The following is an 18508-nucleotide window of genomic DNA, read 5'->3' as shown; positions in this document are numbered from 1 at the left end:
AAAAAGTATTTCTCTTAATATGAAGATTAATCTGGTAGAAATGTATGAGGATATCTATAAAGGAAAAGAAATGTCCCATTCACCGGTAGTGTGATAATAGTGTCACCTATTGTGGTCATTTTCAGGACTTTTGCCCCGGGTTGAGATTTTGGCACACATCCCAAGTGTTCAATGGGGTAATATTAGTACAGCAGTTAAATCCGCTGCATCCGCTGCAATGAAGCGCATGCAAATCTTACAGGGAGCAAATATCCATATAAATATACTACTGTGTGTGTGTGTGTGTGTGTGTGTGTGTGTGTGTGTGTGTGTGTGTGTGTGTGTGTGTGTGTGTGTGTGTGTGTGTGCGCGTGCGTGCGTGCGTGCGTGCGTGCGTGCGTGTAGCCTACGCAAGGGTGCCCCCTGGCTGCTTCTGAATAAATCACGCCTCCAAGTTTCACTTTCGAAACATCACCGCGTAACAGGAACTGAAACGGCTTCGCGCCAGTTGTGATTTCAGTCCGGAAACAATAACTTCATTTTCCTTTCCTTTCATATTTTCACGGGTTGCCTGTTGTTATGCGTTTGTGAGTACATAGCCTACGTAGATACGTGTCTAATGGTTATCATATTTGTAACTGCAGACGGGACGGAGTATAGTATTCAAAATGAACCCATTGGATTTCCTTGACAAAGACGAACTTCAAGTGTTTTTCCGACGCAATAAGACAGAAATGTCTTGCATGGATAAGCCGCATACATTTATAAACCATCTGCGGGACCACAATCTCATTCTTGAGGAGAGATATAGGGTGAGACACCCCAGCCATGACTGTGGGACGCAACACATTTGAATTCTGCGCGCAAAAGTAATTGGCTACGTGAAATCCCCTATTGCTGGATTACAAATATAAATAAGTAATTCATATCACAATCCATTATATCGTAACATATAAATATAGGTAATATGGTATGTTTTACTGTAGGCCAAACGATGTCAAAGCAACCAATAAAGTTGCTGAAGACAAAACAACGGGGGGATCAATGTAAATAGGCCTACATAAATACATACAAAGGCGGGAATGTACTAATTGACTTGCCCTTTAACTTGGCCCTCATACTACAGTTTGTGACAAGCTCCACTACCTTTAAAAAATCCACGAAGAAATCTGTTACTTCATTCATACCTCCTTGATGTTTATTAAAAACCTTTCTTCCTCCCATCTCCAGAAGGTGATCCGTATAAAGAGCACAGACAAAATGAAGACGAGCGTATATGAACTTCTGGACTGGATCGAGAAAGAGCGACCCTGGAACATCAAGCCGTTCTGGACCTGCGTCTTCAAGGATATCATGATGACCCAGTACCCCACTCTGAAGCGGCTACGAGATAGCCTCTTCGACGGTCAGAACCCTGCTTTGGATATTGTGAAGGGAGCAGGGCCAGAGCCAGGGTTTGAGGTCCGGGGGGGGGGGGGGGGTTCGGCTTTCAGTTGGGGGATTCAGTTTTGTTGGAGGGGCGGTGGGGTGGGGGTTGTGCCCGGCCCGTGTACGCACCAATACAAGGGTGTCAGTAGCATTAGCAACAGTAGCAACATTTAGAAAGAAGTAGATGCAATTTTCCGCATTCTGGTGCATTTGACCATGTTTTTAGATTTAAAATGATCTCCCTCTTTCATTGTTTTTCCTTGGAGCCGGCATGGTCGGCAATTACTGACTACTATTATGTCCTGGTGTACTACACAGAGGACTGACACTGACTAACTTTTTTGGCACTTTATTCACTATTTAATGAGAGCAAAATATGAGGATTTAAAAAAATCAGAGAGTGAATTAGAAAAGAATGAGGTAACTTTGAGGCAACGTATAGCCTATAATTAGTTACTTATTACTAGTTACTTTTGTAAATTGCTTTACTCGTTACTGCATTTGAAAAGTAACTTCACTACTTATTACTTCACTTTCAATAAAAATATAAAAACATTATCCCCTACAATTAAAACAGAAATGCACTTAAGCCGCGGTGACACATGGTGTTACTTTATGCGATGGTCCAAAGGCTGAATGAACCTGATCTATTTTGCAAGCTATGACATCGTGTCTTCCTCTCACCCTCTTGCAGGCAAGAGCAGCCTTCTCACGTTTAGAACTAATGCTGTCTATCCAGTGCACCATCATTCCTAAGTAACTTTTGTTGTTGGCGGACCAAATGTCCGCGGTGGTGGACACATGATCCAGGGATCCAGGGAGTTATTTTGAGCTTTGATTCCATGTCGGAATAACACTTGTCCAGGTAATGGGATAATGTTTTCCTGTCGGATGTTGGCTTGCGCGTCGCAGGTATTTTATCTAGTATTTTTCTAAATCTGGGTTGCGACAGTTGAAAGACGCCTGTCGCCTGGGCATAGAGTGCATTTGAATCGAATATTTTTGTCCTTTCAAGTCATAAACTGAAATTACGTTACTGTAATCCGTTACTTTGTAACTCGTTACCCCCAACACTGGCCCTACATTAATGTCATGCTTCAAAAATGGAAACATAAAATGTGTACCTAGGCTACTCAGAGCCTAAATTAGAATCAATCTTAGGATTCAGCGCCCTGCAGAACATAAAACTATAACTCAATACCACTGCAAACCAAGTAGCCTAAAATGCAAGGATTTAGGTGAAATAAACTAAAAGGTCCTTATGTCCATCTCGTCTGTGGAACAGTCAATGTTTTAATTGTTTTGATTAAATTAACAAGTTAACAATCTAAAATATAGGCTAAATATCTGAACAGAAAGAAAGGCTTTTTCAGCTAAAGCTGGTCATTTTGACAATGACTGTTGCTGAAGTCTCACTGTCGTTGATCCGACTCTCAAAGTCAACATAGGCTTGCTACGGTGCATGTTTAAGCATTTACTTATCTCAGACAAATTCTCAAACTCTGATTTTGTATACAGTTGTATTTAGTTTCTAATTTAATTTTTTATCTCTACGGGCATGGAAGGGAGATGTGGTTGTTGCTGCTGTAGGTTGAGGGTGTTGGCGTTGCTGTGGATGAATGTCCCGTTGAAGCTCAGTGTGACCCATGACTGATGTGGATTTATTGGTGAAAGCAATGATATTATAACTTTATGACTTAATCGTATTACTTGTGTGCGTGTTTGTGTCCTTTAAAGTACAAAAGTTAATGTAACGATAAGTACGTTGAGTATTTCCAAGTAAATGATTGGAAATTATTGGAGAACTAATTGCTTTTCTTACTGTTAGAATCTCAGAATCAGCTCACTAGCTATATTGTTAGTCATCTGACCCAGCTCTTCTCAAACCCCAGGTTCCTTCCAGTTTTTTGATGGTGAGGACAGCAGCGAACACGCAAGGGAAGGACTCTCGGAAGATGAGTTCCTGGAGAAAAAGAGAGGGGGGAGAGGTAAACGTGGGAGTTTCTGCAACCGGGGCGACCAGCAGGGACACTCTTCTTCTCAGCCAACTCCAAGGAAGAAGAAACTCATGACGCCAACCTTTGGTAGGCCTGGCTGATCTTGTGAAATCCCCTCTTAAGTCAAGTCCCTTTTATTTGTATAGCCCTTAATACATAGCCCCTAATAATACATACAGATATTAAAAAAACAAAACTGATGGGGATTTGTAGATGAAAGTGTTGATGTTCTAACTGTATTACTTAATCGTATTACTTGTGTGTGCGTGTGTGTATGGAGGGGGAGGGAGGGGGGGGGGGGGGGGGGGGTTGTCCTAATATGTGTTAAAGGACTGTTTTCTTTATTAATTAGAAAATGTAGTGAAACAATAAGCACATTGAGTATTTACAAGAAAATAGAGAACTAATTGGCTTTGCTTTACCTACTGTCAGAATCTCATTATCAAACCCCAGGCTCCTTCACGTTTTCAGAAGATGAGGACAGCGGCGAACACGCAAGGGAAGGACTCTCGGAAGATGAGTTCCTGGAGAAAAAGAGAACGGGGAGAGGTAAACGTGGGAGTTTCTGTGACCGGGACGACCAGCGGGGACACTCTTCTTCTCAGGAATCTCCAAGGAAGAAGAAACTCATGAAGCCAACCTTTGGTAGGCTGTCCCTCACCACCTGGCTTATGTGAAATCCCTTATAAGGTCAAGTCCATTTTATTTGTAAAGCCCTTAATACACAGCCTCAAGAGAACCAATATTAAAAAAAAAAAATTGTAGGTGAAAGCGATATTCTTACATTATTACTATTCATATAACGTCTGTGTGTGTGTGTGTGGAGGGGGGGGGTTGTTCTAATAGGCTTAGGGATGCACAGATACCTATACCAATACTCAGATTATAGCCCGATACAGTGCTAATGTACTCATAAAAAATCTTAGATACAACCTCCCGATTCCACTAACATTTGTCCTTTATGATGGTAAACACATTAACCGATGCCATTTTATAACTGTTACTGAACTAAGTCCCCAATTTAGAGCGAAAGGGGGAGAAATACTATGTTTTTGCCATTCTCCCAAAAAGGCCCAAATGGCGTCACAACCAAGCTGCACCGGCGGCATTGTTTGTGTGGACTTGTGGAGCTCTGCCTGGGTAGCGGTTATCTGCGGCGTCAAAGAGAAAGTTTAGCTTTTCGGAAACCTATTGTATACCGGTACGGTGTGTTGAATTGTTCTTGTACTTGTACTTGGTCTGAGAAAAAGTGGAATTGGTGGATCCCTAAATATGTTTAAGGACTGTTCTCTTTTTGAAGTAGAACATTTAATGAAACATAAGCACGTTGAGTATTTCCAAGAAAATGTATAACTAATTGGCTTTGCTTTCCTTACTGTTAGAATCTCATAATTGGCTCACTAGTGGCAAACTTACAAGGGAAGGACTCTCGGAAGACAAGTTCATGGGGAAAGAGAGAGGGGAGAGAGGTAAACGTAGGAGTTTCTGTGACCGGGAAGACCAGCAGGGACACTGTTCTTCTCAGGCAACTCCAAGGAATTTATTAAGTCAAGTCCCCTTTGTTTGTATAGCCCTTAATACACAGCGTTGGGAAAACCGACAGATATGAAAATGTTGAACTATGTTGTACTGTAAATCTATCTTAACCCCAATAGTAAAGGGGCGAGGAACAACTTGCAGTGGGAATTAAGAATGCAAATGTTGCTTAATGGGATAGTGGCATAAACAAAGCACCAATGAAGGTTAAGTAACAATAGGCATAAAAATAAACTGGCATAACTTTCTAACTGTACTGTACAGTACAATTATAGTGCTGATTGGTATTTGTTTTATGTTCACACAATTGTGCACGGTGTTTGGGTTGAGGGAGGGATTAAGTACTAAAGAGATCACCTGCTGATTAGTGTTCATTGTGGGGAATATGTACCCTGATTCACTGATCGTGTTGTCATTCATTTAGAGTAAACATTGTCCCCCACTCTCCCTGTGTGTGTGAATAGGTGAGAGTGAGGCGATGTCTCAGGCCTAATGTTGGACTCTGCAGTCCTTCTGTGATATAGCAGAACTTCTAGGGGGGAGACAGCATTGAGCATGTGCTGGAAATCAAAAACTGCATGTTATGCCTCGTAAGGGATTTACTACAGAAACTCATTTTGTGAGGAGATTAAGTTTTCAGAAGGGGATTTCTAAAGTGGCAGTCTAAATGGTTTTGATTTGAAATATTTATAGACACTATACCGTTTACTACTGCTAGCCGAGTTTGTGTTTGCCAATTATGCGCTTACAGATCCCTGTCTCCAGCAACATGATTGGTTGAACCCAACACAAGAAAAAAAAGCCCTGTTCATCCAGATTTTAGCTTGCACATTAGTGGCTTGCACATTTGTTTTAAAAGCTCAAGCCTACACATCTGTACTTTAGGTGTACTTTGGGTACACATTTTGAGTAACCAGTCCAGAAATCCATAACCAGAACCAAGGTATTTTGACCATTCACAACATGTTGTTAAAGAAAATAAATCCCCTCTGAAACATAACTGAGGCAGGCATTGTGATGCATTGCTTAATACTGTGTCCTGATTGGTTGAAATACCTTGGATCCGGTCTAATGTACAGTGCAAGCCACTCGCCTCTCTTGAAATTATGTATTTAACATTCATTCTGCCAGGTTTGTCTCTTTGAGATAAAGTACCACTTCTAAGAGAGAGACAGTGGTTGCATCATTGCATTAAGCATATTTTTTCACCCTGAATATATTAATATATTTTGTATTATATTCCTGAGCCTAGGCTCTCTGCCAAAGGGGGAAAATGCGGAGATCTGGAAGTGGGATTTCTACAGGCACCACCTGCCTGTTACCTGTGGTCGCCAGCAGGGGACGCTGTCCCGCACCAAACTGGAAAAAGGTGAGCCGGTAATAGCCTGATTGGAGGCTGGAATTTGTGATCATTTTATTCCTGTTCCAAGTGTTGAGTTTATACAAAGTTGTGTACAGAAACACAGCAATGGGATTTATGTTTTGTTATTTATGTGAAGGAATTGGTATTGAAGTTTTCACTGTGGCATTTGAGGTAATGAACTAATAATATATAAATGAACTAACAACTACACCTTAAAGGAGCAAAAGCCTTATTTCCTCTTGGGTCTAGGGGATTCATGGTTGAACTTATTTCTGTATTATTGTTAACCTTAAAGATGAATTATTATGGTTTAATTAGAAATGTTGAATATCAAAGCAGGGCTTGGATTTGAAAATAAATAAACAAAAAAAAAAGACAAGACATTGGTTACACTGGAAACAGTAACTAACAGGACGAAAGGGAAAAACCAAACAAGATGGGGTTTTCATTTGTCTCTTCAAGTTAAACAGAGCAGACCAGAGATTTAAAAGCAGTTTAGAGGAGTTTCACAAACAAAGAAATGCAAAGTTAAGTTCTGTTTTATTTTTTAAACCTATTTCCCATCTTCAAGCAGTTCTTACCTCATCACCGTCTCTGTGGTTTCAGGAGAGCCGTGCATCCTGAGGAGCAAAAAGTGGTACACGCCCTGCGAGTTTGAGAAGCTGAACGGCAAGCTCAGATACAAGAACTGGAAGAAGAGTATCCATTGCATGGACACCACGTTAGAAAAGCTATTGAAGGTATTTAAAAGGAAAACCAAACCCTAAAACAAATGATTATAGGTGACGAAGGACCCTATAGTCACGTGCCGCGTTATCAATTGACAGCAGACATTGTCCAATCAAGCACACATACACAGATAGGTTCTCAATTTAAGACCTTTCACCTCCCACACACTCGCTTCAAAGTAAAGTGGGCTGTGATGGCTTTGGCTCACCACCACCCCAGCCTCCACCTGCTTTGGTTCTGCTCTGTATTATATGTCATCTACATAATGGGTTGAGATATCTGATGTACCACATGGAGGATTTGTCTAGTGCTCCCTGTTGTCAAATGTTGGTATGCTGTATCTGACATCTTTATGTCTGGCTTTAAATCTTACAGCAGGGAACACCATAAAGGAGTGGAACCATACCCCCAAACTAAAGTTTATTACCATTTCATGCAAACAATGGTTAAATCTATCACATGAGGAATTTTTGACAGAAGTGATTTAGTGATGTTAGGAGTATGGATCTCGAAATCTCGACTTAAATGCAGTTTTAAAAACATAGGATAATTAATATAATAGTAATAATATAATATAATATTCAAATACTCATTTAGATATGGACTCGCGACTCGAGTGAGTAGAAAGTGATGACACCTATGCCTGAATAGCAATAAAGCCACCACTTAATGAAAAAAAAGTGTATATTTTACAGAATATTTTACATTTTTGGTTGTGAGCAGGGATGAGGTCAAACAAGGTGTTGGGGGCAAGAGAGTTGGGTGTAAGGTTTAAAGTAGTTCACGCATGCACGAGCAAACTACTACTGATCAATTACTGGTTCTGTTTATAATATCTAGATTCTACAACTGTGTTTGAATCTAGATTCAACAACTTATCTGTATATACAAATGGCTACCTAACACAATCAGCCCAGCCTGTTTAGACATAGGGGAGTTTATCTCCTATATGAGGCACCTCTTTCCATTAGCTTAATGTGTGTGTGTGTGTGTGTGTGTGTGTGTGTGTGTGTGTGTGTGTGTGTGTGTGTGTGTGTGTGTGTATTGTACAACCCCATTGCAGCAAGGACACCTGAAATGCCCGGGATATAATAAGAGCAAGGTAACTTTCAATAAATCAATCCTGGGGTGTTACCGTTAAATTATTTGGATTGCTGCTTTGTGTTTTCTCAGGATTCATGCTTGGCTGTTTGTCCTCTTTCTGCTTGTTTGTTCTCATGTCTAGGCCAAGAGATCGACGCTCCCCTGCAGCTCAAACACCGGTTTGTTGCAGTTATTCTGCTACATTTGTTTTACATTTTACTTGTACAGGTATTTTTACTGCATTTATCTATTAAGATAAATGCAGGTGAGGCTGAGAACAGTCAAAGCATGTTATCAATATGACCAGAGTTGATAATGAATAGGTCTTCAACTTAAAACCAAACAATTGCACGAGCTCTTCTTCTATTGTCAGTTTCAGCTATCTCTGACACAGAGGAAGAGCTGGAGGAAGAGGAGGAGGGGGGGGAGGAGGAGCTGCAGGCCAACCCGGATGAAGACGAGGTTAGCCAGGAGGACGAAGAGGAGGTGCAGGGGAAAGACTGCTGCACCCAGAGGTCCGATACAGGTGACAGTGCTACATATGGACACATTCAAATGTATTACCACTATTGTAGTATTCATTTATATTGCAATGATTATTAGCTATTACAGGGCTTCCACGTGTCATTCAAAAGTCTCAAATCCAATAATCGAAACTTTAGGCCTTAAAAAAAATTTAAGCTGTTTTTGGAAAGAGGGGGGCTGTGTTATCCCCATGGTTACGACCAGTGGTGGCTGGTGGTTTTTAAAGTGAGGGAGGAAGGACTGTGCGCTTGGTTGCCATTGGCCTGCTTGCAATGTTAGTGGCGTATGGTGGCATAAGTATTTGAGACTCAAGTTGTTTCAGGGTGCTTTGGTGATCTATGAAATAGCAGGGAGGGATAATTATGTGAATAAAATTGATACAAATCCACCAGTGGCAGCATTGTACTTTAAAAGCTGGTGGGCAGCTTCTATTGGACTACAAGGGCAGAAGGAAAGGATGTAAGGCCAATTAGTCAAATCAGGCCTACTCTTGATTTGTAAAACTAAAAAATCTGGTCAAATCATTGGGCCTATTTTTGCCCTCAATGACTGAAGCTATTGGTTGTAATTTTCCCGTTTATTTTTATTTTTTTAAATTGTTTAAGAAAAATGAAGACACAAGACCAAAAGTGATGCCATTTAAAATGCATCATGCTCTGAATCATTCACTAACATCCTTTCCACAATATCAAACAGAACGGTCAGAGTAACAAACAATTAAAAGAACAACAAGAACATTATTTCACAACTATTTACATGGGCTGTAAGCCTAACATTGTTTGAGGCAAATGTGGATGTTAATGAATGTTTCAGAATGTTGGTCATGGTGTTAAGGCCCATTGAAGCTCATGTTCACCTCATGTTCAATCCCATTGAACCCCATGGAATTGACTTGTGCAGACCAAGGAGATAATCCGGAGCAAGTGACAGACGAGGGGCCCAGGGTCGGCCACAAGGTGTTCAGAGTGACATGTGGAGCTCTGACTGGGATGCTGCACGAGCGCCGCTTCGCCTCAGGTATCAGGGTCTATCTGTTTTTCTTTCTATCTGTGGGTCGATCTACCTTTTCCTGTTTGCCAATCTGTCTGCCTGTTTGCCTGTCTGTTGGCATTGAGAACATATAATAGTTTTGAAATATTGTAATTCAGTTGTCTTCCTGGGCCAAAATATAGGAAATTAAATGCAATTTGGCTTATTTAAAAAAGACTTGGCAAATGCATACATATTGATTATGATCATGCATTTCCTGGCATTTGTTAAATGTCATGTGGCATTATGAACGCTGTAGGAAAGTGAGGTGAGTTTTGGTCTGGTTGGGCATAGTCAGATGGCTGAAGGTCCTCCTTCTCCAGGGAGGTGTGGGAAAAGTATTCGGACAGAGGACCACTGGTTGAGTCCAGTGGAGTTCGTGGAGCAGGGTTCAGCAGCGCCTAACGCCCTCTGGAGGAGGGACATCCAATGGGAAGGACAGCCGCTCAGCAGTCTCATTGAGGTAACACACTTTCTCTTCACTTTTTGTGTGTGTGTGCACACACAGGCCCGTATCTTCCATTGAGGTCACCGAGGTTAGGACCTCTGTATGTTTTGTGAGGTCATATAAAAGTAAAAACATTGACATGTTGTCACCTAGTTCGTAACTTTCACAATATTGCATTAGAAGGACCACAGACTTAATAACCATTGTGTTACCTCATTCGGTGATAGATAGAGAATGAACTGACATTTTTTTAATTTCAATCTTCTACAATATAACATTAAGTCCTCGATATGTGCCTGCGTGAGTGTGTGTGTGTGTGTGTGTGTGTGTGTGCATGTGTAACATTTGAATACCCATCTGATCATCTGCCTTGTGAAGGCCTCTTTTTTACTATAGCATTACAACAAGTGTTATAGTTATATTTTGGTTAGTTGCAATGCACTAACTAATGCTATTCATTACCGTTTACTACCCCAAGTTCACGTAAAAAGATAATATTATAAAATGACGGAACAATACAAAAAAAAAACAATTCTTAAAGCTGCTCTAAAGTCATGTCCAGTTGTTGTTCCTTAATGTAGAATACAGCCCACAAACAACTTTTTAAGTCGTTTTTAAGTGTGTGTGTGTGTGTGTGTGTGTGTGTGTGTGTGTGTGTGTGTGTGTACGCGCGCCTGCAGCAAAATATATAAAATATGGAATAGTTGTGGGTTTAGGTGTGAGTTCATATTAGTATCATTCATACCCTCATATATCTGAGAGAGTGTGTTCTTGATCCTTCCAGAAGATGATCTTGATCTTACACTCTGAGCAATGTGTCTGTCAGCTGTGCCAACCAGACCCTCAAGCCCTGGTGAGTCCCTCTGTCTGTTGGAGATAGTCGCAACATGTTTGATGGTGAAATAAAAGGCCCCCAAATACAAGTACACTGAATCAATTGGCAATAGCAATGTTTATTTATTAGCATATTTTTAAAATATAATGGAAGTCAATGGGAGGACAAAGCCGTCAGCCAATTCTCTGAGACGTCCAATTCTACTGCTACTAAAATGATGAATCATATTTTATACAGTTTTTTAAATCAAGAATAACCTCACATACTAAAGAGGACAGACACATACTGGACATCCACATGTTTGTCTCCTTCTTTTGAGCATGCCCATGGCCAACTTATAGAAGTCTGAGTTGTAGTTTTTAAGAACAAGTCTATAGTTTTAGGCTAGGTTCTTCATACAATGCTGGTTGTCTGCTTCGGTAGAAGCTAAATGTACTTGAAAAATGTAATAGTACTAATACTCTAAACTACTTATCATACCAATACCAATATTATTCTACTTCTGGTCATTTAAATACGATACGATACAACTTACGATACAATATGCTGGATAACAGATAACAAATGCTACTACTCATCATACTATCATACTAATACTACTACTTATAAGTTATCATACCAATACTACTATGTATCACACTAGTACTACTTATACTACTAATCATACTACTTATAAGGTATCATTCCGATAATACTATGCATTATACCTGTACTACTTCTGTTAGGCTTACTTCATGCTATCATGCTTATACTACTTATACTACTTATAAAACTAATGCTCAACGTACAACTAGACATAGTCGTACTATATCACTTTAGTTTAGCCATCTGTTTACCACTTTCACATTTTCCAATAGTTTTACTTTATTCAAATGGTTGATGATGAACCATTTGAAACTTTATTAAACACATCAGACCATTTGTGATCAGAAGTGTTACCTAAAACGACACTCGTGTGTGTGTGCACGACACGTGCGCGTGTGTGTGTGTGTGTGTGTGTGTGTGTGTGTGTGTGTGTGCAGGAGGGACAGAAGAACGATGATGAGTGCTTTGTGTGTCGGAGTGAGGGTAACCTGGTGATGTGTGACCACTGCCCACGCTCCTTCCACCCAGAGTGTCACCTGCCCCGGGTGGACCCCTCTACACTGCAGTGAGCACACACACACACACACACACACACACACACACACACACACACACACACACACACACACACACACACACACACACACACACACACACACACACACACACACACACTCAGGGACGACAAGCTAAGATATCACTGTTCATAGGATGGGGTGCAAGCGCACACACAACATTTGCATGTGCACACAAACCCACAGCCACACACACACACGCTGGGACACCTACGTACACACATGCACATGTACACAAACACACAAAAGCACACCAACACACGTAATCACACACGTACTGACACACATACACAGGCACACAAACACACTGCCTCCCCCAAAAAATGAAACACTCTAACCTTGTGTGTGTGTATGTGTGCCTGTGTGTTTTTGTGTGAGAAAAGGGACAACAGTGCTTGGATGTGTACGTTCTGCATCTGGAAGATGACTGAGTATCGCTCTCAAATGACGCAAGAAGAGACGCTCATGCGTCCTGTCTCCCACCACATGCTGGTAACCACCCTGGTCCTTTTTACCTCTTGCTAGCTATCATAGCTTCCATGCTTACTCTCTTCTAGCTCCCATGCTAACTCTTCACACTAAGTCCTTGAATATCCCTAAGCACTAGCTCGTCCTGCTAGCGCTCCCTGCTAGTGTAGCCTATTTGTTGGTGCTAAAGACATGTGGCCACCTAGGATCAAGGTTTGGCACCAGCCTTTTTTTTGTCCCTGGCAATATGGAAAATAAAACCGATTCGCACACAGGGTCAACAACTCTGTCTCAAATCCATATCAAAACATTGCTTGAACATCAATTTACAAACAAAACCTGTTATGATCATATAGATTTCCATCAAACAGTAAAGCAACAGCATATTCAATAAATGTAGCCTATTTGGCAATAAGGAAAATAAAACAATCTGCTGCATCCCAAAGTTTAAAATAAAAGTTGGCTATTTTAGCTGTGTTTAGTGCATGTCCAAAATAGCAACATAACATGTTAAGAACCTATAACAAACCTAGAACCTTTCAAACCACCAATATTACACTATTCATATCGGAATTTGTAATATCAAAGCTGTCTTTGTGCCCTAACAGCAGTGCCACTACCTGCTCCTGACTCTGTACAATGCAGACAAGGATCACATTTTTGTACAAGATCCATGCATCCATGTAAGTCTCTATCACTGTTTTCCACATTATATTATTATCATATTCTCTATTGTGTATGTATATGATATCGCTCTGTCTCTCTGTCCCTCGCTCCCTAACTCCCTCCCTGCTTTCATCCCTCCCTCTCTCCCTCTTCAACTCTCTAGCAGACAGATATAAACAAACATACTGGCAATTGATTGACTGAACCAAATCAGAAAGATTTTCTGATCTCCCTCCCTCCCTCACTGCAGGTGAGGGGATACCGCTCTCAAATCGAGACTCCTATGTGGCTGAACAAGATCACAGAGCAGCTCCTAGACCAGCAGTACACCATCGGAGAGTTATTAACCGATATCCAACTCATTTTCTCCAACTGTGATCAATTTAACCAGGTTAGTGAGTAGGACTCCGCCCTCCCGCCTCACAAATAATGCCGCATACGAGATGCATCGTACACTGCCCGCCCGAGTTGCTCTTGTGATGTAATTTCCTGGCTTGTAGCACTTAAAGCGTTCCCGTTTGTCTTTGTGGGCATCGGGGAAGAACAGTCATTGGCTAGTCATTGTTATTGTTAGCTACATTAGCCTCTTTAGCAAACCAGCTCGAAAACAAACAACAAAACTTTACATTGTATTGCACGCACAACAAGACCGTGCAATGCATACATTGGTGACTGGATGAAATCAGCAATGTAATCAAGTGTAAAAGCATTTAAAATCGACATTAAAATGACCAACGTGGTACAAATACAAAGAAAATACATCTAATTTCTCTCTCGTAGGCGGCATTACTACCGGCCATTTTCAGTAGTTATTTTTGCCATGCATGTTAAAGGTCTTTGGTAATGTTGTCGATTTTTTTGTTTTACTTTAATTAATTTTTACAAATAAAGTTTATTATTGACTTTTTTGTTTTTCTATTTGCATACATATAATTTTTTTTTCATTTTTTTTTTCAGAATAACCCAGAGTTCCGGGACATGGGAGTCAAACTGAAAGAGTTCTATGAACAAGAGGTAGAAAAGGTTTTCCGCAGCCAATAGCAGAGAATTGCAGAGAATCCCGATTAATCACGTAGTATTGGATTGATGAGATTATCAAATTGAATGACACATTATCATTCATACCAAATGTACTTATTAAGTAAAAACTAGGCCAAGTGACCTTGAGGGAGTTTTATTGACTCACTCAGTGTGGGTTGAATATGAAACTTGAACTTGAAGATTTGGGAATTGTAAGCAGACTGTCACTTACTGCAGTTGTAATCAGGCAGTCACTTACTGTGACTGAAAGTTGAAAGTTTACGTTTTGTGAGCAAAACCTTAAATAATAAGAGAATGTGCGTTAATGCTTTCATTTTTATTAATCTATTTTAAATAAGATTGCGTTAATGCGTTAATAGCGTGCTAATTTTAACAGCCCTACTGTAAATATAGCTATTGGAGCTTTTCAACATCTCAGGAAGAAGTATTTGCTTAATCTCTAGAAGCAAGGGCTTCTTTAATTCCATCATGTCAGTGTATTCAGTGTGCTAGGGGGGACCTTGAATCTTGAACAATACGAATTTTCGATAGAAAGACATTTAGTCGACATCGACTTAATAGTCAAATCATCTATCAGGATAATTGTGAGGACATTCCATTGATAGGATGGGGATGCTAAATGGGATACAATAGCATTGCTTGGCTTCTAGAAGGAGACACCTAACACTTGTTTCTGTCACAATGTTTCTGTGTGCAATTTGCTGTGTTATGTTTTGCTTTCAATAAATGTCTTTGTTCTTTTTATTATTTAACAGTTTAAGTCTCACAAAAGATTAGGCATCATGAAGCCCTATACTACAACATATGAAATATACGTTTGGACAATTAGTCGATGATGGTTCTGGCTTAAATATCCCATGGCATGCTACTTTATCGATGCTTATATATAGGTGTTAGTGGGCCCCTAATACAGTATTTGAAGACGTTCAAGAAATTCAGCCTTGGTGCAGAATTACAGCCACTACGAGCCAGTCCCACAATGAACTTTCCTCAAACGTGCCGTTTTTTTAGAGGCGGGTCAAGGTGGAGGGTGGGGGTGTGGCCCTGAGCAGCTTGTGGCTACGGTACCATGCGCTAGTGTTTACAGTGGAACACTGAACACTCCGGGTGCTCCGGCGGGAGTCCTGGAGCTCTATATCTAAATAATATCATATTATATAGAGATATCTATATAATATAATATATATTATCATGACCAAAAGCTGTGTGCACCTCCGGATCATATGAATCTCAAACGACTGCATCTGGTTCTCCGACGTCTCTGGTTCTTCCACTTCCACGTCAATCTCAAGTACAGACTGAACAGTGAAATGGAGGAGAAAGGGATTGTTGCCTGCGATTGTCTCCCGCTGGAGCCCCGCTGCCTGCCGCCCGCCGCCGAGGCACCACCGCCGCGGGGCTCCACTGCCGGCGGTGGTGCCTCAGCGGCGGGCAGCAGGCAGCGGGCAACAATCCCTTCCTCCTCCATGTCGCGGTTCCTTCCCAATTCCTTCTCAACCATGGCTGAGATAACCCCCACTACGAGTCTCGTTGTGGAAATACAAGAGTTCGTCAGAGAACCCGACACAGTCTAGTCTTTTCATCAAATGGGAGCTTTAAGCAAGCTTGCGTTATTGTGTTAATAATAATAATAATAAATTTTATTTGTAATGCACTTTATATTTAAGCAATCTCAAAGTGCTACAGTACAAGCTTAATTTAAAAAGGGACACAAGTTAAGAAAAGTTAAGAGAAGACAAAGTGTACTAAAATTTAGCAAAAAGCTTTCCTGAATAAATAGGTCTTCAGGTTTCGTTTAAAAGCATCAGTGGTCTGTGGGGCCCTCAGGTGGTCTGGGAGGGCGTTCCACAGCCTTGGAGCTGCAGAGCAGAAGGCCCGGTCACCCATAGTGCGGAGCTTGGTTCTCGGGGTTTTGAGGGTGTTTGAATTAGCGGATCGGAGGGTGCGTGTGGTGGGGTGGGGGGTGAGGAGTTCTTTGAGGTATTGGGGGGCATGTCCGTGAATGCACTGGTGGGTGAGGAGAGAGACCTTGTACTCAATTCTGAGTGGGACAGGGAGCCAGTGGAGGGTTTTGAGGATGGGGGTGATATGATCGTATTTGCGCACCCTCATCAGGATCCTGGCAGCGCTGTTCTGGATGTATTGCAGTCTCTGTAAGCTCCTGCCAGAGATCCCGATGAGGAGTGCGTTACAATAGTCCAGCCTGGAGGAGACAAAGGCGTGGACGAGCTTCTCTGCATCAGCCAGGGTGAGAGTTGGACGGAGTTTGGCAATGTTCCTGAGGTGATAGAATGATGTTTTGCAAAGATGTTTAATGTGGGTGTCAAAAGTGAGTTGTGGATCAATTTTGACACCTAGGTTGGTGACAGAAGTGGAGAGGGGGATGTTTTGACCGGTGAAAGTGATGCTGGTGATGGTGGAAGAGTGGAGTTGATGTGGAGTGCCAACTAGAATGGCTTCTGTTTTGGAACTGTTGAGTTGAAGGAAATTTAGCTTCATCCACGCCTCTATCTCCTCCAGGCAGGTGGTCAGTGTGGATGTTGGCAGGGGAGCAGTGGCAGTGGGATTTGTGCGTAGGTAGAGTTGTGTGTCGTCAGCGTAGCAATGGTAGGCTATCCCATGCTTGCTGATGACCTTACCTAGGGGAAGCAGGTAGAGGGTGAAAAGGGTGGGGCCTAGCACAGATCCCTGGGGGACACCACAGATGACCTTGTGGGTGTCTGACCTTGCTTTGCCCAGGGTGACATGCTCAGTTCTGTTTGTCAAGTAGGAGGTGAACCAGTTTAAAACGTTGGCTGAGAGTCCAATGGTATGTTGCAGGCGGTGGAGGAGGATGTTGTGGTCGACTGTATCAAAAGCAGCTGTTAGGTCGAGGAGGATGAGAAGAGATGGAGAACCAGAATCTGATGTCATCAGAAGGTCATTTGTGACCCTGACCAGGGCTGTTTCTGTGCTGTGGCCCTGGCGAAAACCAGACTGAAACTTCTCAAAAAGATTATTGTCTTTGAGGTGATCATGAAGTTGTGCAGCAACAATCTTTTCCAGAACTTTTGACAGGAATGGCAGGTTTGAAATGGGTCTGTAATTGGAGAGGATTTCTGGGTCCAGGGTGGGTTTTTTCAGCAGTGGTCTGATGACAGCGGTTTTTAATGCAGGTGGGATATAGCCAGCCAGGAGGGAGTGGTTTATGATCTTGGTGATGGCAGGAGATATGGCAGAGATGTTAGCCTTTAGCAGGGCTGAGGGGAAGGGGTCCAAAGCACAGGTGGTTGGTTTCATTTTTCTGACAGTATCCTCCACCTCTCCCTGTGTGATGTTGAGAAAGGAGCAGAGAGGCTGGGCATTCTCAGGTAGTGGGTCAGCAGTTTGGGGGGGCGGAGCAGCAGGGGTGGAAAGATGTGAGCAGATGTTGGCGACTTTTTGTCTGAAAAAAGTGATGTGCATGTTGCACCTCTCCTCAGTGACCTCAGAGTGGGAGAGTGATGGGGGTTTGAGGAGGTGATTTATTGTTGAGAAAAGTTGTTTTGAGTTTCCCGGGCTGTTGTTGATGATAGTGGAATAAAACCTGGACCGTGCGTTTCTCAGAGCTTCTGCGTATGCCTTCCTGTGCTCCTTGTACGCCTGTTTGTGAACAGTCAGCCCAGAGGCCTTGAGCCGCCGCTCGAGGACACGCCCAGCCGCCTTCATCTTTCGCATCTCGCAGGTGTACCAGGGTGCTGAGCGCGAGAAGGAGACTGTCCTGGATGTTAGAGGGGCGTGGAGGTCCAGTAGCCTGCTCAGGGACTGGTTGTAAGAATCCACTGAGTCAGTAGCAGAGAGGAAGTCAGTGGAGCCAGAGGAGAGAAATTGAAGGTCCAGGGCCAGAGCATCCGCATTGATCTTTTTCAGGTTTCTGAACTGAATCTGCCGCTTGGGTTTGCTGTAGGGGGAAGGAAAAGGTAGCTCCATTGAAACTACCTTGTGGTCGGAAACACCTAGATCATAGACCAGTAGGTTGCTGATGGGGGCAGAGTTTGAGATGACCAGGTCGAGTGTGTGTCCCTTAGAATGTGTGGGGACATCAACATGTTGTTGTAGATTTAGAGAGTCCAGAAGCTGGAGGAACTCGGCAGCGGGGAGACAAGAAGGGGTGTCAACGTGGATATTTATATCTCCCAAAATGATGATGTTCGCAGAGGAAGTGCAGAGAGTTGTGAGGAGATCGGATATTTCAGGGATGAA

The 18508-nt window shown here is 42.1% G+C and overlaps 1 protein-coding gene across 4 annotated transcripts; it reads left to right on the top strand.

Annotated features, from left to right (window-relative positions):
* The first annotated feature begins 586 nt into the window (after window positions 1-586).
* LOC311376256 (nuclear body protein SP140-like protein) lies at window positions 587-15031 on the top strand. Of its 4 annotated transcripts, none has more exons than XM_084488160.1 (17): window positions 587-791; window positions 1210-1384; window positions 3300-3491; window positions 3876-4049; window positions 6193-6309; window positions 6910-7043; window positions 8096-8134; window positions 8258-8294; window positions 8489-8641; window positions 9541-9657; window positions 9993-10132; window positions 10902-10970; window positions 11975-12102; window positions 12496-12604; window positions 13189-13263; window positions 13497-13637; window positions 14204-15031. In XM_084488160.1, exons 1-17 carry the CDS (start codon window positions 648-650, stop codon window positions 14285-14287), a joined length of 2028 nt encoding a protein of 675 aa, XP_084344286.1. In that variant the 5' UTR covers window positions 587-647; the 3' UTR covers window positions 14288-15031. The 4 variants fall into 4 exon arrangements, with proteins under 4 accessions (XP_084344286.1, XP_084344285.1, XP_084344284.1 ...); XM_084488159.1 differs by having other exon boundaries at window positions 3837-4049; window positions 10905-10970; XM_084488158.1 differs by having other exon boundaries at window positions 3837-4049.
* Window positions 15032-18508: the final 3477 nt, after the last annotated feature.

This window comes from Micromesistius poutassou (genome assembly GCF_964030765.1).
Source record: "Micromesistius poutassou genome assembly, chromosome: 1".
NCBI lineage: Eukaryota > Metazoa > Chordata > Actinopteri > Gadiformes > Gadidae > Micromesistius > Micromesistius poutassou.
Note: the sequence above shows the minus strand (reverse complement) of the source record. Positions and strands in the feature narration are given on the sequence as shown.